The sequence below is a fragment of the Rosa chinensis genome, chromosome 5 (genome assembly GCF_002994745.2).
Source record: "Rosa chinensis cultivar Old Blush chromosome 5, RchiOBHm-V2, whole genome shotgun sequence".
Taxonomy (NCBI): Eukaryota; Viridiplantae; Streptophyta; class Magnoliopsida; order Rosales; family Rosaceae; genus Rosa; species Rosa chinensis.
In genome coordinates, this window is record NC_037092.1 from 20,325,263 (window position 1) to 20,344,950 (window position 19,688).

At 37.8% G+C, this 19,688-nt stretch overlaps 2 protein-coding genes across 4 annotated transcripts; both read left to right on the forward strand.

The window, feature by feature from the left end:
- LOC112165385 (elongation factor 2) lies at positions 1–4,296 on the forward strand. Of its 2 annotated transcripts, none has more exons than XM_024301877.2 (4): positions 1–106; positions 1,157–1,201; positions 1,292–1,379; positions 1,694–4,296. In XM_024301877.2, the coding sequence occupies exons 2-4, from the start codon at positions 1,199–1,201 to the stop codon at positions 4,132–4,134; spliced, it is 2,532 nt and encodes an 843-aa protein (XP_024157645.1). In that variant the 5' UTR covers positions 1–106; positions 1,157–1,198; the 3' UTR covers positions 4,135–4,296. The 2 variants fall into 2 exon arrangements, with proteins under 2 accessions (XP_024157645.1, XP_040362477.1); XM_040506543.1 differs by lacking the exon at positions 1–106 and adding an exon at positions 172–191.
- A 139-nt stretch (positions 4,297–4,435) lies between these two features.
- Positions 4,436–12,677, forward strand: LOC112165386 (DNA polymerase zeta processivity subunit). 2 transcript variants are annotated; one of them, XM_040506544.1, is made up of 16 exons: positions 4,436–4,575; positions 4,755–4,867; positions 5,692–5,887; positions 6,172–6,388; positions 6,594–6,663; positions 6,766–7,181; positions 7,307–7,414; positions 7,505–7,773; positions 7,871–7,969; positions 8,078–9,630; positions 9,715–9,795; positions 9,975–10,087; positions 10,915–11,104; positions 11,380–11,620; positions 11,807–11,869; positions 12,037–12,677. In XM_040506544.1, exons 10-14 carry the CDS (start codon positions 9,600–9,602, stop codon positions 11,577–11,579), a joined length of 615 nt encoding a protein of 204 aa, XP_040362478.1. In that variant the 5' UTR covers positions 4,436–4,575; positions 4,755–4,867; positions 5,692–5,887; positions 6,172–6,388; positions 6,594–6,663; positions 6,766–7,181; positions 7,307–7,414; positions 7,505–7,773; positions 7,871–7,969; positions 8,078–9,599; the 3' UTR covers positions 11,580–11,620; positions 11,807–11,869; positions 12,037–12,677. The 2 variants fall into 2 exon arrangements, with proteins under 2 accessions (XP_040362478.1, XP_040362479.1); XM_040506545.1 differs by having other exon boundaries at positions 11,380–11,604.
- The last annotated feature ends 7,011 nt before the right edge of the window (positions 12,678–19,688 follow it).

Consider the following 19,688-nt stretch of genomic DNA (forward strand, 5'->3'; position numbering starts at 1 on the left):
ACTCACACCACTCGTTCCCAACCCTCACAATCTCTCCTCAGTCCCAAATTTTGCTCTTGGTGGCTGCCGAGAGTCCTCCTCACGCTCTCTCGCTTTTAATCCCGAGGTTCGTTTCTTCCTTAATTTTTTTTTTCCATTATTCTATTCAGCTCCGATTATTCCCTATTATTCAAATCTGCAACTTGTTCTTTGTATTATTCGCATCTCTATTTTCGCTTTTGATTTTTGTCTCCTCGATCGTTTTTCTTTGCTTATATATAATATATATGCATGCGTTTCTCCTTTTATGAGTTTCGATTTTGTTCGATACCTATTTTTTTTCTGATGAAATCTTTTTGTTGTGGATATTTGTTATTATGAAATATATGATCTGTGCTAGATCGTTGTGTTTTTGTATTGAGCTCACTCGATGCTCTGTTTTTCCCGTTCCAAAATTGTTACGTAGTAATTTTCTGATGTGTTTTTTCTATAGTGGAAAATTTCACGTTAGAAAATGTGATTTTCTGAGTGATTGTGCTGAAGATCGGCGCTCTGTTTGTTTCGCCGGAAGTTCTTACGTGAAATGTTTTTGACCGGGAAAATTTTCAGATTTTTTTTTTTGAGAAGATTGTGTTGGATGCTAGAAGTTTGTTTCCACGATTTATTCGGCTGTAATTCCTTTCTCGTTATATTGATTTGATTTTCAGGAAATTGTTTTGATCAAAATCTTATGAACTTTATTTCTGTCAAAGGTGACAAACATTTAAGTGGTATTTCTGATTTTCCTTGGATTCTCTGTGTAAAGTTTTAAAATGAGATCATTGCTTTTCTTATACTGATTGTATCAAGACTGTTTGAATTTTTTGCTGGAAAATCGGAGGTTTGATTTTGCAGAAATCCAAGACTGAAAGCTTCTTGTTTTGATGAAAACAGAATTGCTATTGAGTTTGCTTTATCAATGTTTAGAGTTCCTTGTGTGCACAAATTTAATAGAGTATTATGTATCAGATGGTTTCCGAGTATATAACTATTTGCAGACCTATTTACTACTTGCTTTCTTTGCTTGGTAAATGTGATTTGGATTTTGGGAATAGGTGATTTATGAGTTTCTTATGAAACTGCTTTGATGTTTCTTGCTTAGTTTGTAACTGCTGTATTTTACTGTTCTTGTTTGCAGGTGTTGCTTGAATTACTGAGGTGACACTTACAATCAGTCAAGATGGTAAGTCAATCTTTTCCAGTTTTTGCTCAGTTGGTTGCTAAAAAAATTCAACGTGTAATTTTAATGGAGAGATGTTTTCTGTTTGAGCAGGTGAAGTTTACTGCAGAAGAGTTGCGAAGGATTATGGACTACAAGCACAACATTCGTAATATGTCCGTTATTGCCCATGTTGATCATGGTAATTTTACATCATGTTGCACTTATTTTGCTTACTGAGTATTACCTTGTGTGAAAACTTTCATTCTTTAAGTGATGGTTTCTGAACAACAAAAGAACATTTTCTGTGGGTTTTAGAATAATTCTAGATGTCAAAATGGTTGACTTTTTTAACTATCAATTGTAGGCTGGATTGCAGTTGGGGGTTGTGTGATATATTGTTTCTGGGTGGGAATTTATCCTATTAAGTTTGAGCTTATTTAAATTATGTGCTTTTTGTTATATTGTATCTGTTACTGCAGTGAGCTGATAATGTTGATTTATGTTTCCACTCAGGTAAATCAACCCTTACAGACTCCCTTGTCGCTGCTGCTGGTATCATTGCACAAGAAACTGCTGGTGATGTCCGGATGACGGATACCCGTGCAGATGAGGCAGAGCGTGGTATCACAATTAAGTCCACTGGAATCTCTCTCTACTATGAGATGACGGATGAGTCTTTGAAGAGCTACAAGGGACTGAGAGACGGAAACGAATACCTTATCAACCTCATTGATTCCCCTGGGCACGTTGACTTTTCATCTGAGGTCACTGCTGCTCTTCGTATTACTGATGGTGCACTTGTGGTGGTGGATTGTATTGAGGGCGTGTGTGTCCAAACAGAGACCGTGCTCCGTCAGGCCTTGGGAGAAAGGATCAGGCCTGTGTTGACTGTTAACAAGATGGACAGGTGCTTCCTTGAACTCCAGGTGGATGGTGAAGAGGCTTACCAGAATTTTCAAAGGGTTATTGAGAATGCTAATGTCATCATGGCTACCTATGAAGACCCTCTGCTTGGTGATGTCCAGGTCTACCCTGAGAAAGGAACAGTTGCTTTCTCTGCTGGTTTGCACGGTTGGGCTTTTACTTTAACCAACTTTGCCAAGATGTATGCCGAAAAGTTTAAAGTTGATGAGACAAAGATGATGGAAAGGCTCTGGGGTGAGAACTTTTTTGACCCAGCAACCAAGAAGTGGACCAGCAAGAACACCGGTTCTGCTACCTGCAAGCGCGGTTTCGTTCAGTTCTGTTATGAACCCATCAAGCAGGTTATCGCTACCTGCATGAATGACCAGAAGGATAAGCTGTGGCCCATGTTGGCAAAGCTTGGAATCACCATGAAGGGTGATGAGAAAGATCTGATGGGAAAGCCATTGATGAAGAGGGTCATGCAGACCTGGCTGCCAGCCAGCACTGCCCTATTGGAAATGATGATCTTTCACCTTCCTTCTCCATCAACTGCTCAAAAGTATCGTGTCGAGAATTTGTACGAGGGTCCCCTGGATGACCGATATGCAACTGCTATCAGAAACTGTGATCCGGATGGTCCTCTTATGCTCTATGTATCTAAGATGATTCCTGCATCTGACAAGGGTAGGTTCTTTGCCTTTGGCCGTGTGTTTGCTGGGAGGGTCCAAACAGGTTTGAAGGTTAGAATCATGGGACCAAACTATGTTCCCGGGGAAAAGAAGGATCTGTATGTGAAGAATGTACAGAGGACTGTTATCTGGATGGGAAAGAAACAAGAAACTGTTGAGGATGTTCCTTGTGGTAACACTGTTGCCTTGGTTGGTCTGGATCAGTTCATCACCAAGAATGCTACCTTGACAAATGAGAAGGAATCTGATGCTCACCCCATTCGTGCTATGAAGTTCTCTGTCTCACCTGTTGTGCGTGTTGCTGTTCAGTGCAAGGTTGCTTCAGATCTTCCCAAGCTTGTTGAAGGTCTCAAGCGTCTGGCAAAGTCTGATCCTATGGTTGTCTGTTCTATTGAGGAGTCTGGAGAGCACATTATTGCCGGTGCTGGTGAACTCCACCTTGAGATCTGTTTGAAGGATCTTCAGGATGATTTTATGGGTGGAGCTGAAATTGTAAAATCTGACCCTGTTGTGTCCTTTCGTGAGACTGTCCTTGAGAAGTCTGTCCGTACAGTGATGAGCAAGTCCCCCAACAAGCATAACCGTTTGTACATGGAAGCACGCCCATTGGAAGAAGGTCTTGCAGAGGCCATTGATGATGGCCGTATTGGTCCAAGGGATGATCCTAAAATTCGTTCCAAGATCTTGGCTGAGGAATTTGGTTGGGACAAGGATCTTGCTAAGAAAATCTGGTGTTTTGGCCCTGAGACCACTGGTCCTAACATGGTGGTTGACATGTGTAAGGGAGTTCAGTACCTCAATGAAATCAAGGACTCTGTTGTTGCTGGGTTCCAGTGGGCTTCAAAGGAAGGTGCATTGGCTGAAGAAAACATGAGGGGTATTTGCTTTGAAGTCTGTGATGTTGTTCTTCATGCTGATGCTATTCACAGAGGAGGTGGTCAGGTCATTCCAACTGCCAGGAGGGTTATCTATGCTTCTCAGCTGACAGCCAAGCCAAGGCTTCTTGAACCCGTATATCTTGTTGAAATTCAAGCCCCTGAGGGTGCTCTTGGAGGTATCTACAGTGTTCTCAATCAGAAGCGTGGACATGTTTTCGAAGAAATTCAGAGGCCTGGTACCCCACTGTACAACATCAAGGCATACCTGCCCGTTGTTGAATCTTTTGGGTTCTCTGGTCAGTTGAGAGCTTCCACTTCCGGACAGGCTTTCCCCCAGTGTGTGTTTGATCATTGGGAGATGATGTCTTCTGATCCGTTGGAGGCTGGTTCCCAGGCATCTCAGCTGGTTCAAGACATCCGTAAGAGGAAGGGTTTGAAGGAGCAAATGACCCCGCTTTCTGACTTTGAGGACAAGCTCTAAACCTTTTTTTTGCAAACCAACTTGGAGTAGATGTTGTTAATTTTTGTTCTGAATTAAACTCTTTACTTTTCCTTTGTAGTATTTAATGGCACTTCGATGGAACCATTACTACTTTATGTTTGAGAGTATGGATTTTAGTAATGTATTTTGATCTATTTTAAATTTCTGGTGTACGTAAATCTCTTGCTTTTGTTGTGTTTTTGGATTACTTCCCCCTTGAACTTAATTCTTTGTTGTAAGAGATAATGGAGCGCAAAGACAATCAGTCTCCTCAAGGTTTTGTTAATTCTGCTTTTCTCTTCTGAAAATGGATCTGGGTTTATTTCTTTGTGTTTATAATTCAAATTGAAAATTGCGCAGATGAAACCGCTCGGATTCTGGTCGAGTTCTTGGAGGTAGCAATCACTTCAATTGTTTTCCTCAAAGGAATTTACGCTCCAGGTATGTTCTTATCTCATTCAATCACAAAGCCCATTTCTTGTTTGTGGTTTCTGGGAAAAGTTTATGGTATTGGGTTTGTGTTTTTCTTCCATTATTTGGGCAACTCAGAAAGCAAAACCCATAAAAGCCTAAGAGAAAGTGCTTATTGCTTATGCTGATGCTTGGTTTTTGGGTTGAAGGTGCTTTTGAGAGAAGGAAGTACATGAATTTGGTGGTTCATAGAGCTCGGCACCCTGAGCTCAGAGATTATATCCATTCTGCTGTCTCAGGACTTCTTCCTTTTATCAAAAAGGTGAGTCCTTTAAGAAAAGAAAAAAATTTCTTTGCTTTTGTTTTGTGTTGCAATATAATTTTTTTTCGTAATGAAAGGCTTGCAAGAATTAGCCGGTTTATCTAATGCTACTAGGTCAGTGGTTGAGTTTGGAATAGGCTACTGACCTGGTTGCTGAAATTGTTAAATTGTATATGCATTTGGGCTAATACTAGTATTATGTGGAATTCATCGTCTTGCCTTAAGAATACTTTTACTCATCTTTTGCTTTTATAATGATCACTCTTGTCGAATATGTATCTTTTTTGTCAAAATATGATTTATTTAAACTTCTAAAAAACATCGTTGAGATCCTGTAATTTGTTTGAACATCAACGTGTGTTAGGGATGAATCACCAGACTAGTTAGTTCGATTATATAATGAATAGGGTTTGGAATGTTTTGCAAAAAGAGATAGACAATGTGGATTCCTTAGTCTAACATATTTATAATATGTGCTCGCATTCACCATGATAAGTTCTCTCATTATTGCTGGATTGCTTCTCTTTAACTGATTCATGCCATAGACAAGTGGAATACATATTAGGAATATGCCAATGAACTACCTATGCAGAGAGCAGCCTGCATTAGATTTCTAATTCACTTTTATGAATTGCAATCTGATTTCTGTGATGGGAACAATACAAAATTTCATATTGTCATGACAGAAACTGAATAAAGATTTGGTCAGACTCATGCAGACACTTTTTATTTCTGTGAAAATGATTTGGCATGCATCTTCTCTTTCTTATTCTTGTATTTTTCTTGTTCCTCCCATCATTTTCCGTGTAATCTCACTGAAACAGACATACATTTCACTAATAAGTTCTGGTGGAGAGAGTAGCAGTTATTTTCTTCGACAGTGACAACAACCCTATGGAAAGATTTATGTTTAAGCTCACTGTGGATCAGTCTTGTGGCTCAAACGTCAAAGAAGCTGACCTGGAGTTCTCACTTAGGTCATTCTTTATCAGGCTTCCTCTCATAGAATCTGCTACTAAGGTTCTTCCTCAGAGTACATCCTTAAGTCCATAGTCAACTTTCATACTCAGTTTCATGCTTGGTGTTGTATTTCATCTTACAACACTATTGAATTTAATTTCTTTTTCTTGGCCAACCCTTTTATTTTTAAACTTGGCATTTTCATCTTTGGTTTAATTTATTTGATTTTGACCCTATGCTTGGGTTGTTTCTGGTTTCTTCTGCTACAATTGTGGTCCTTCTGCGTTTCCATGTTTCTTTTTTAAGACTGCAGCTAGGTCATGTAAGCTTTTTTCTTATAATAGATTGCAGGTGGGAGATAACGGCATACTTCTGGTCCCTTCCTCAGGAAATTTCAAGCAAGAATGAAGGGTTGTGGCTTCCAACAGACACAAAGCAGTGGCAACAACCTCCCCTAATAAGTCCTATTAAGTCAATGAGTAGCCAACCTCTCTCTGTGCAGTTGTATCTAGAACATCCAAGTGTATATGAACCAAAGCCGTGAATAAAGATTACAAAACTGTAAGTGTACGCACATATAGTTACTGTGGTATTCCCTTAAGTTTCCTATTTTACTTTGTAGTCAATTTTTTTTTTTCCCCTCTCGAATCTATTAGCTGGTTTCCTGACCAACATTATCTTGTGTCATGACTCATTTTTCAATCATAATATTTAGATCAATGGTTCAGCATGTTGATGATACTGAATGTTTTGTTTTGCTGTGCAGACCCCAGGTAACAATTGCAACAGCCATGCTGTCATCCATTCTACATTTGCCTATACCATGCGACAGAAGGGTGAGTATTATAAACCTGGAATGGCTCCCATCCTCGCTGGTTTTATGTCATGTTTGATACATAAGATATTTAGCTTTAGATAATACTGTTAGTTGATTGCAGGGTTCCAATGGAAACAATTGAGTTCATTGAATCTAAATTGGATTTGCCGAATGACTTCAAGAAGTCACTGATTCGAAAGTACCCTGACTTTTTAGCAGTTAAAGATGTCAATGGAAGAGCTTATCTTCATTTGGAGAATTGGGACTCTTCACTAGCGGTGGCAGCTGTGGAACGATTGGCTAATGAAGGGTTTGTGGGCTCTGATGGAGTGGGAAAAAAGTTTGAAATCAAAAGATGGGAACTTTCAAGGTCCACAGGCCTTTATAATTATTTGCCTGCTGGTTTTAGGACAAATGCCAGTTACCTTGAGCAATTTGAAAGTAGCAGAAACTGGAATTCCCTTCTCCTTATTTGAATGCAAGGAGGTTTGACATTGCTGACACTATTTACCTGTGTTGATTAGATCATCGAGTCAGGTTTGTGTTCCTTTTTTTTTTTTTCTTTTTCTCCCATTTTGCTCATGGCCATATCCAGATTCATATATTTTGTTAACCATCACAAATTGTCTTTTGATTGTTTTCGTGTTTTTGGTATGCTTCAGCAACTAAAGCTTGTCCTGGGTTCAATTATTTGGGCATTTCGGCACACAGAAAGAAATATTGCTGAAACTGGACTGAACCCGTTATTGGAGATGCTGAAGAACTTTCAGGTGTGTTGCATATTTTATTTCTGAAACTGGGCTGATTTCTGAGTAGCGTACATTTGACAATGCTAATTGTGTTTTGGTTACGGCTGACAGAAATCGGAGTCGTGTAAAATCAATTTTTCCAGACATACATTTAGCAAATTGAGCAAGAAATATTTGCTGTCTTGATGGACACGTTTCATAAGCCTGGGTTCAAGTTGCCTGTCTTGGTGCTCCAACAGTTGTTTTGCCTTGTAGAAAGTGTCCTGTGACGGAGCCTCTGTGGAATGTTGCAGTGGTTCCGTACTTCCTTATCAATATTTAAATAATGCAATGTTTGATCGGGAGTTCACCATAAAGACCCCAACATGACTTCCATAGAGGTTTATTTCTGATATTATTTTGTCTGTTCATACTAATTCTATAAGAATACCGCTCTCATCTGAAGGGTTTTATTTATTTGATTCTTTTTTTCCTCAGGTCAATCAATTTTTGAAAGGACTATTCAAGTCCAAGAATGACTGCTTGGCCAGATTTAAGGGAGACTTTCTGTTGCAATTAAAAGAATTTTCAGCACAGGTAGGATACCAAATGTTTCTTTGTTTTCTTTTGAATCTGTTTTATGTTCGGATAGGTCACTATTACTTTGTTAGACAATGTGGTATAATAAGAGGGAACCTGTTGCAGGACAACAAAGATGTTTATGCAGAGGAGGCTGCTGCACAAAGAGAGAGAAGGGCAACGGATTACGCCCAATGAGATACAAGATGAAATGGTTGATTCTTAGATGGCTAATATTCATGTCGGAGCTAAATTCATGTGTGATCTGTGGGGTATCTAGATTCAGTCATCTAAATCTATCAATGCAAATGCAGCATTAGCTTCCCTTTTGTTTCCAGAACTTTCTTAGTCGAAATTAGTAAAAGCACAAGGTCGCCCATCCGCTGGCTGCACTGCCTATATGTCTATTGGATGGCCATATAGTATTTAATTAGGTGCTGATTTAGGGAAAGGAATATGTCAGTCATTTGTACGGGTTTTGCTCGATCCAGATTGATCTATATGTACTTGCTAGATGGGATTCAGTCTGTTTAAATGACTTGGTATGGATCATCCTTCTTAGAAGTCTTAAGTTGAAGTTTAGACCAAACTACCAAAGAAGTCGAAGCATATTCATTCCACTGTAACCCCTCGTAGTTTAGGGAAGTTGAAGTTCAGAAAGCGTCCCGAGTTTCTAACCAAATTAGCAGACCTTTTCTGTGATACAATTCTTGAGGGTCCTTCGACGTGCCTGCACTTCTTTTTCTTGACATCACAATGACACCTCAAAAAATTCAAACTGGGTAACCGTATCCTTACACTTGTTTGGTGGGCTGCATTACCGTGCTTCCCCTAATTACTAGGCCGCCCCAAGTAAAGGACTAGTCTGGACGGAGAATTGAGGTACATGTCACCAGACTCACTGAGTGGTTTTGGTTTTGGTAACTGCATTTGCTTTTAAAGGGTTGAATACAATAGGACATATATTGTCCCAGCCGGAATGCATCTAATGCGTTGATCAGTACGGAAAACTTGGTGCCTAACATGATATGCGGAATGCAATGACTCGATGGATATCCACCAGATTGACATGCACATTTCTAAAGCTGGATTAATTAGTCACAATTCGAGGGAGGGGGCACAACATAAATGTGGGTGATGATGAATGTGTTATGACCGTGGAAGTGGGTGGTGGTGAGGTTGGAAGATGAGAAAATATTAGAAGAAAATAACACCGAAAACGGTATAAGCTAGGATTGATTTCAACATAAAAATTTATGCGAGTTATAGTCTTATAGATAATAAATTTATAGGTGTGAATAAAATATTTATTAATTAATTTTCTTTTTCTTTTACCACTGAATAAATCACTTCAAACTTAAAAACACAAAATGTGACTCTACCCTTCTCCCCCTTATCTTCAAAATCTTCCCTCCTTTCAAATTCTTGTACACACACACATGTATGTATATCAGTATATATTGAGAAAACAAAATGGATTGGGTTGAATAACCCGATCTTGGTGAGTCGGGCTTGGAGCTAAATCGGGTAGACCCGCCAAAGAGCGGGTTCGTCTATTCAAATTCAAAGCAGGCTTTCTGCTTCCAGAGTACGAATTATTGGGAATTCTCTCTCTCTCTCTCTCTCTCTCTCTCTCTCTCTAGAGATAATGGAGCGCAAAGACAATCAGTCTCCTCAAGGTTTTGTTAATTCTGCTTTTCTCTTCTGAAAATGGATCTGGGTTTTTTTCTTTGTGCTTATAATTCAAATTAAAAATTGCGCAGATGAAACCGCTCGGATTCTGGTCGAGTTCTTGGAGGTGGCAATCACTTCAATCGTTTTCCTCAAAGGAATTTACCCCCCAGGTTTGTTCTTATCTCATTCAATCACAAAGCCCATTTCTTGTTTGCGGTTTCTGGGAAAAGTTTATGGTATTGGGTTTGTGTTTTTCTTCCATTATTTGTGGAACCCAGAAAGCAAAACCCGTAAAAGCCTAAGAGAAGGTGCTTATTGCTTCTGCTGATGCTTGGTTTTTGGGTTGAAGGTGCTTTTGAGAGAAGGAAGTATATGAATTTGGTGGTTCATAGAGCTCGGCACCCTGAGCTCAGAGATTATATCCATTCTGCTGTCTCAGGACTTCTTCCTTTTATCAAAAAGGTGAGTCCTTTAAGAAAAGAAAAAAAATTTCTTTGCTTTTGTTTTGTGTTGCAATATAATTTCTTTTTCGTAATGAAAGGTTTGCAAGAATTAGCCGATTTATCTAATGCTACTAGGTCAGTGGTTGAGTTTGGAATAGGCTACTGACCTGGTTGTTGAAATTGTTAAATTGTATATGCATTTGGGCTAATACTAGTATTATGTGGAATTCATCGTCTCGCCTTAAGAATACTTTTACTCATCTTTTGCTTTTATAATGATCACTCTTTTTTGTCAAAATATGGTTTATTTAAACTTCTTGAACATCGTTGAGATCCTGCAGTTTGTTTGAACATCAACGTGTGTTAGGGATGAATCACCATACTAGTTAGTTCGATTATATAATGAATAGGGTCTGGAATGTCTTGCAAAAAGAGATAGATTATGTGGATTCCTTAGTCTAACGTATTTATAATATGTGCTCACATTCACCATGATAAGTTCTCTCATTATTGCTGGATTGCTTCTCTTTAACTGATTCATGCTATAGACAAGTGGAATACATATTAGGAATATGCCAATGAACTACCTATGCAGAGAGCAGCCTGCATTAGATTTATAATTCACTTTTATGAATTGCAATCTGATTTCTGTGATGGGAACAATACAAAAGTTCATATTGTCATGACAGAAACTGAATAAAGATTCGGTCAGACTCATGAAGACACTTTTTATTTCTGTGAAAATGATTTGGCATGCATCTTCTCTTTCTTATTCTTGTATTTTTCTTGTTCCTCCCATCATTTTCCGTGTAATCTCACTGAAATGGACATACATTTCGCTAATAGGGTCTGGTGGAGAGAGTAGCAGTTATTTTCTTCGACAGTGACAACAACCCTATGGAAAGATTTATGTTTAAGCTCACTGTGGATCAGTCTTGTGGCTCAAACGTCAAAGAAGCTGACCTGGAGTTCTCACTTAGGTCATTCTTTATCAAGCTTCCTCTCATAGAATCCGCTACTAAGGTTCTTCCTCAGAGTACGTCCTTAAGTTCATAGTCAACTTTCGTACTCAGTTTCATGGTTGGTTGGTGTTGTATTTCATCTTACAACAGTATTGAATTTAATTTCTTTTTCTTGGCCAACCCTTTTATTTTTAAACTTGGCATTTTCATCTTTGGTTTAACTTATTCAATTTTGACCCTATGCTTGGGTTGTTTCTGGTTTCTTCCGCTACAATTGTGGTCCTTCTGCGTTTCCATGTTTCTTTTTAAAGATTGCAGCTAGGTCATGTAAGCTTTTCTCTTATAATAGATTGCAGGTGGGAGATAACGGCATACTTCCAGTCCCTTCCTCAGGAAATTTCAAGCAAGAATGAAGGGTTGTGGCTTCCAACAGACACAAAGCAGTGGCAACAACCTCCTCTAATAACTCCTATTAAGTCGATGAGTAGCCAACCTCTCTCTGTACAGTTGTATCTAGAACATCCAAGTGTATATGAACCAAAGCCATGAATAAAGATTACAAAACTGTTCAAGTGTATATGGTTACTGTGGTATTCCCTTAAGTTTCCTATTTTACTTTGTAGTCAACTTTTTTTTCTTTTTTTTTCCCTCTCGAATCTATTATCTGGTTTCCTAACCAACATTATCTTGTGTCATGACTCATTTTTCGATCATAATATTTAGATCAATGGTTCAGCATGTTGATGATACTGAATGTTTTGTTTTGCTGTGCCCAGGTAACAATTGCAACAGCCATGCTGTCATCCATTCTACATTTGCCTATACCATGCAACAGAAGGGTGAGTATTATAAACCTGGAATGGCTCCCATCCTCGCTGGCTTTAGATAATGCTGTTAGTTGATTGCAGGGTTCCAATGGAAACAATTGAGTTCATTGAATCTAAATTGGATTTGCCGAATGACTTCAGGAAGTCACTGATTCGAAAGTACCCCGACTTTTTTGCAGTTAAAGATGTCAATGGAAGAGCTTATGTTCATTTGGAGAATTGGGACTTTTCACTAGCGATCGCAGCTTGTGGAACGATTGGCTAATGAAGGGTTTGTGGGCTCTGATGGAGTGGGAAAAAAGTTTGAAATCAAAAGATGGGAACTTTCAAGGTCCACAGGCCTTTATAATTATTTGCCTGCTGGTTTTAGGACAAATGCCAGTTACCTTGAGCAATTTGAAAGTAGCAGAAACTGGAATTCCATTCTCCTTATTTGAATGCAAGGAGGTTTGACATTGCTGACACAAAAGCAAGGAAGCGAATGGTGGCGGTGTGTCAGTCTTCATGAACTACTCAGTTTGACTATGCAGAAGGGGATGACATCTTACCTTCTAAATTGCTGCTTCATTTGGTAAAACATCCTGGTAGAATTTACATAACTATTAAACGTACAAGGAGCTCTGTATTTCTTATAGAAGCTTAGGATGGATCAAATTTGACGAACAAATGTTGCCTCCTGTTATATAATGATAAATTTGTAGGTCTTAGTGGTAGGACATAGATCAACTCATGTAATGCGGTAATAGTCAAATTCTGTTGAATAATTCTGTGCTGTATCCTAGTAAAGCTGCAAAATTGGTGATTATCATCATATTAACCATATCATCTTATGATCCTCACAATGTCCTCGGACAGTTTTAGCCTCTGGTCTGCACTGCACAACAATTTAGGGTGCTTGAAATCTTATCTACTCTTTAAGATATGGAAATCTGATGGAAGTATATACCAGAAGAATTTAATGGATCACCCCTAGAATACAAGTCTCTCTATCAATTCATTTCCTAGCACAAATTTTAGCAAATCGTTTAGTAGTTTTTGGTTTGTATCGATTCACTTCTGGATATCTCTAAGTTGATGGCCCAGCAGCCCATTGCCTTCATGATGAAACGGTACTTAAACAAATGTTAAAGATAGAATGGGGTTTCAATTATGAAACATGTTACATCCAAGTTATCATCATCTGTTCTGTCATCCGGAGACTGTAATTGCAACCGTCTTCTCCTAAAGGACACGAGAATTTCCATAATTTTATATAATGTTTCAGGGCTTTCAACCTAATATAGTATGCTTTGCTCATCCTTCCTTGTTGCAGTTTGGTTAGTTTGAGCCTGATGGCTGGACTATAACAAAAACTGTAGAAACGGGAATGTACATATTTCTCCTCTTTACTATTGTTGTTTAAGCAGTTAATGTGTCTGTATAGATGTTTAAGACCGGTTCTTTTTTCTTAAACTAATTCATATTGGTACTGATTAACTCAAATGCTTGCTGTAAAACTGATATGCCTGATCAATCATATGTTTTTGATCTATTCAAATTCCGCTGAAACTAATTGAGAAGTGACAATATGTATTTTGATTTGTGAAAATTATATCATATGTGATTTGTTTTCTTGCTTATCCTTTGGGTGAACTGCTTTTGAGATTCGAGTACAGTATTGCATCATATCAGTAATTCCTTTTCTGGAAAGTGGATCATGTGTATTGTGTAATGTCATAGTCGACATCATAGTTAGGGATAAGAATTTGCTTTCCCACGAGGATTCATTTTAAGGGGCCATGTTTTTGAGGTTAACATTTCTAATTTTTTACCTTAAAATTGAAAAGAACCTGTTCAAATGGTGACTTGGGAAGATGGATTCGCTAAAAAGTTAACATGTACTTATGGTTATGCACTTTGGAGAGCACCTTCAAAATTGAAAACAAGTCCCCTTTAAATGATGATGAGTATTTTTCAAGACTTTGTGATAATTGATTTGCTTAGTTCAAATATCTGTGGTTAATCATAGCACACACTCACAGGATTGGTTATCCTCCTTTTGTCTAATATGACTTTATAAAAGGTTAAAGGCACTAGCAACAAGAAAAGCCTTCTTTTCTTCAATTTCGTTCTTAATTGTCGTCTACAACTGTGAAGGTGAGCTGAGTAATAATACTGATATGACTATCTTTTTCAGGAAACAAAGCTTATGCATGTAGTTTTCCTATTCCTTTCCAGCTACTCATTTTTCCCGAGTGAACCCTACTGTAGGCCGGTCATCAAGCTATGATTGAATGTGCTTAGATTATGGGCATACGGGTATATGTCTCTTCTCCCATCATTGCTTTTACGTTTCTAGAATGGTTAGAAGTCGTATTTTTAGATTCAATTTTTCCCATAAACATTTACTTTCCTCCCAAATCATTACAACTATGTTCAAGCCCTGAAGACTAATGAGGGCAGAAGAAGAAATTTTTCAATGAGAAATTAATCAAAAGATTCGTAAACCAGTCTAGGTCGGTGTGGTTGTCCGTAAACTTATGGAACCCATCGATTTTGTATCTGATTTAGTGGTTCTGATGCATCCTCAGGTCTATGTCCTTATTACAACATATTATATATACTCTCATGCATATCTATAGTTAGGAATTAGACCTCTATTGATGCAACTGTCACTAAACAAAACCAGACAAGACAAACAACTGTGCCGACAGATTGCGAAGTTTACGATAGATTTTACTCCTTATCTTGTCCAGTTTTATATGTTCATCATGAATTGAAAACGGAAAAAAACAACCATAAAGCTCCTTTGTATATTTTTCCATGATAATAATGTGAGATTTCCTATAATATCGGTGTTGACTGGTGTGACAATGAATGCATTTTTCAGGGTTCAATGGTTCATCCATGTTAGGTTTGGTATATGATCAACCAGGTGGGACATTTCTTGCCTGTGAAGTCACTATCCCCTCATTTTGAACTTAAGAAGACAGATTTGATTGATTTACGGGGTCATTTTTGGATTTGTTGTAGTAGTAGTAGGGTTCATTGTGGAGCCCAGTAATAGGCCCAACATACTAATTCAGTCTCCTTGATCCGTTGTTTCTTATGGCCCATTCTGTTTTGGAAATCAAGGCAGCTTCCAAACCATAAAAGGTTGATATTATAAACCAGTACTGCTTGTTTGTTACTTGAACAATGGATTCTTAACTTTTTTTACCATCAAGTATTTTGACAAAGTCTCACCTACCCATTATGACGAAAAATTGTATATATTTATATGCTTTGAGTGCCCACTATGAAAAGGATTTGTGGGATTATGCTTGATTCTTGCATCTCTTACACATTAATATTGGTTGGTGAACAGTATAGATCTTGGAAAAATTTCATCACATATGGAAAGCATATACATTTCCTTGTGACGGATTTCATAGTCAAGTAAATAGTAAATTTACCCTGTAGTCAAATAATTCATGTATAGTTTATAAACTGTATATAGTGAGGCTCCATTTGGATGAGTGGTTTCAAATCTGAGGGTTTAGTTGACATTATGTAGGGTTAAATTATTTGGTTTAGTATTGATGAATATATACAAGTATAACCATCTTATTAGAAGAAAGAAAAACCGAATGGACTTCAAATGACTCTTTGCATACAGTTTATGTCAAATCTATTTCAAATGTTTTGCATATATATTGAAGAGATTTTGTCTAATGTTTGCTAGTTTTTGAATACTTTTAATTAAATTTGGTTTTGAAATTACTGTATCTTATGGATTCTTCCTAGTGTAGTTACCATATAACAAATGATATGATAATAACTATGTTTCTGATCAAAAACCCTTCGTTAGTGTTATAGCTTTGAAAAATATTATCATTGTTTATATCTTATCGAAAATGATAACACACAATTGCGATAAGCAATTTTGAATTTCAAATCTCAAAAAAAACAGATTACATCAACAGAGCATTATAGGATGCATTATAGCATTCCTTGTGATGGATTTCATGTTATGATTAGTGCAGTTGATACACTAACCAAACTTTAGGATTTACAGAATAGGAAACATGAATTTCTTTCATAATCATCAAATGGGAGTTGGAATCCTTGTGAAAATTCTGTGCTCTGCATGATCAATTTGTGGCCCAATTCTCCCCTCGTGAACTGTCGACAACTTGATGCCGTGCACTAGGCACCACCATGTATTGATGACACTACCAAATATCTTCTCCTCCTCCTTTGGATTTTTTTTTTTTTGGGAGAATGTCCTCCTCCTTTTGATTGGATTAAAGAGAGAGCTGATTCTCTCTGTAATGTCACCCTCATCTCCAAGTTCATGTCCACTTCACACTGTCAGATGTATAAACTTTCAAAAAGTTGGAAAAGAAAGATGATAAACATAGTACATTCTCATCATCTCTCTCAATCACTCTTGGTTCTTTCTTTCTTGACAGAGATCATTCCAGTAAAATCACTTTATATATTTTAAGAGAACACAGTCCAAACCAACCTATCCTATGCATATTGTCATTTCATGTAGAAAATCTAAGGGCTATTGGTTTTGGTGTGTGCCCACTCACATCAACCCAACATCATGAATGATTTTATTGGTTCTGCTTTTGCAGTGGTGCCTAATGTAGACAACAAGGAATTACATGCTCACTTTAGACAAAGTACCCACCATATGCAAAGAAAGAGGGATCAAACACAAATATTTTACCCAATATGGAGAGCTGTTATTAGTAGGACCGTTATGGCACATAAATGGTACGATCTGATCGATCGACCAATCAAGTTCAAATTGAGGTTATGACTTATGAGGGGTATTCTCGGCTTTTTATTTATAATGTGGGGTATTCTATTCATATATATATATATATAGAGAGAGAGAGAGAGAGAGAGAGAGAGAGTTGTGATTAGTGAGCAAACGTCTCAAGCAGCCGGCGGCACTATCTTAGAGGTTTCTGGGGAGTTGGGTATGCATGTTGCAACCACAATCTGCCAGGATGGAATACACTCCCGGGCCAATGGGAATTAGTAAGATGACTTGGTCTTTGGCACATGAAGAGGGTGATGATGTTTTAGTGGGAAGAGGGTGATGATGTTTGCACTTGAAGATACCAATCTGTCAAAAGTCCTGAAAGGAAAGAAATGAATAGTTTTTGGTGTAACTGTTCTCCCTCCTTTTGCTCTTTTTATGCTACTTTTAACTTCTGTTTTCTCCGTGTTTCATCATCCAAAGTGGGGGGTTTCCTGGATTCAAATGTGCAATAAACAATGTCCCTCTCAATCTTTAGCCTTACTCCATCCATTCTCACACTACTAAATCCAACGTCATAAAGTGATGGTGGACTCAACTCAATGGCAGGTCAAGTCATTGAAATTCCCACATAAAGAGAAAGGAGGAAAAACAAATATTGTTGAGATATGATTTCTAGGTCACTGATTTGGTAATTGGTATGCTTTCTATCTTTGATGGAATTTTATCATGAACCCTCTTTCAAAAGATGACATATAAGCCATTACCCTTGGCATAGCAAAATGAGAATTCATGTGATCAGAAAAGTGAAAAGCACCAAATCAGAGCAGGCCTGCCAACACCCATTAGGTATTGAATATTACTTTACCAATGTCCCTATGCAGTTTTTACCAATAGTAATTTACTTCCACATGCAGAAACTCAGAAAGTGGTACTGAAATATTATTAGGGTTCTGTTGATTCAATGCCAATTAGGAAATGCTAAATTAGGATGGGGCCAAATGCCTAATTAACTATGCATTAGAATTCTAACTTGACAGAGTTCCATAGGTCTCATAAAATATTTTCCTCAACTCGGGTTTGTGATTGATATGGGAGCTGTGGGGGGGACCATTTGCATATGTTGGGGTCCAATGTCTAAACTCTAAAGATGAAGAAGTATGTTTAGCAAAAGCAACATAATTGTGAGATGATGGAGGTACTAGTTGTAGTCTAGTACTACATGATTGAGTGACCCCTTTCACAAGGAAGGATAGGCCTTAGGGTTCCCATCATGACCTGGCCCTACATGCCTGTCCTCTCTGAATTGGGGGATCCATATTCTTCTACATATTATATGCCTTGTAGTACCCGTCCAATTACAAAATTGGGCAGCCCGACCTCCCCTCCAACTCAAACTTGGAATATGGTTTATATCACCAAAGTGGGCAACTTACGTGACACACATATCTCCATCCCTTTACACCAAGTCTCATACCTAAAAAGCTTAAAGGAAACAAACAAAGCACAAAGCATGGGCCTAAGATACTTAGCCAAGGATTTGTTTTGGTTTGTTTTCTCTCTGAGTACGTAGGTACTTGGATTAACAAATTCCATTGGTTCATGTGTCAATGTCTTAATTTTGTATGGCTTTGTGGGTGTGATGAGTTGAGCAATGAGCTTTAAACAATGGGCAATGCCCTTAATCATTATTCAATATGCCTTAATAGTGTGCATGTGTATCAATGAATAGAGAAGAGGAACAAGGTGAAGGTGATGATGATGATGGATGATGACCCCCATGAAATTGAAGTGTGATTCTATTTGCATAGTAAGGGGACCAAGGCCAAGGCAATGAGTACAGTTAGGTTTACTACTTTATTCACACATCTTTTTCATGGGAGGAAGAAATTAATGGCACCATATGGGGTTGTGTGTGATTGTTCCCTCTCCTTTGGCATTCGCTTAAAGTTTAGTTAGAACCGTCGAACCCCCTATCTTTATTAGAAAGGAGCAAAGGGGGAGCCCCGGATTCGAAATCTAGTAGATAAATGAAAGAGTCGAGTATAGTTAAGCTCAAAGTTGACCTGTTTTTGTTAAGGAACAAGCTCAAATAAACAAAAGAGATTACGATTTGGAGTCGTATTGTAACAATCTACAGTTCTATCTAGATCATAGATTCTAATAATATGAAAAGAGATCGTGTCTAAATACATCATTCTAGCATTAGTCCATGGAAAATAGGGTTGGTACAATACCAATGTGCAATGAAGCACTCAAGTAAAGCAAGCATCATTCATGCAATTTTGAAAAGATTAATTTGTACTGGATTCCCACTTGACAATCCCAATAATTCCAAAGATACTTATTCTATGAAAGTTTTTTAAAACGAATAAAATCCTATTGGATAAAAAATCATAATGTAATGTTATAACATGGTCGTTAGTCACTTTCGAACTAATCAAATATGATGCTAGAATACAAGCAACGTGGTCCCATGATCATGATGCTTAATCTGTGTGTAATCCATAAAACCAATCTTTATCAATACACAAGTAGCCAATTAAGCACCTGATCTAATTGTAATCATCATCCCTCAATGTGATCATTTTCTTTATACTTTCATTAGAAGTTGTTTTATCTTTCTAAGTTCTACTAACCATTAAATTTGAACAAATGGCATGATTATGCTTAGCTCCATTGACGGTTGTATAAAAGTTGGTTGAATTGAGTTCGACACTTAAGTCAAGTCAAATTAGCATTGAGTATGGGGAAGAACGTTTTTGACCATTAGAACTAGATACCATGTATTTGTGAAGAGTGACGACAATTATATTGCACTTAAGCTAGCTCTTTGAGATTCAAGGTTTGATTATAGTCTTGATTCTCAACGAGGCCAAGTCCTTAAGGAGGAAGTGGATTTCTGAAGCAGAGGGTACTCCTCCTGTTTTTAAATATTGTGGCACACGAGTTGGCAAGAAGAGTTCTACGTACGTTTAAACAGTTGCACTTTTTCCAAGTTAGATGTCGATGATTTTTCTTGATGCATCGATCGTAATAGTTTTTCAAAATGTACATGTTTTATCGCACATATCTATCATATCTAAATAAAAT

Bases quoted from the DNA above. Each gene is read 5' to 3' on its own strand.
- LOC112165385 (XM_024301877.2), top strand. The intron at 1,380-1,693 runs GTAATTTTACAT...GTTTCCACTCAG, and splicing joins TATTGCCCATGTTGATCATG to GTAAATCAACCCTTACAGAC.
- LOC112165386 (XM_040506544.1), top strand. From the start codon at position 9,600: ATGGAGCGCAAAGACAATCAGTCTCCTCAAG. The intron at 9,631-9,714 runs GTTTTGTTAATT...AAAATTGCGCAG, and splicing joins AGACAATCAGTCTCCTCAAG to ATGAAACCGCTCGGATTCTG. The intron at 10,088-10,914 runs GTGAGTCCTTTA...TTTCGCTAATAG, and splicing joins TTCTTCCTTTTATCAAAAAG to GGTCTGGTGGAGAGAGTAGC.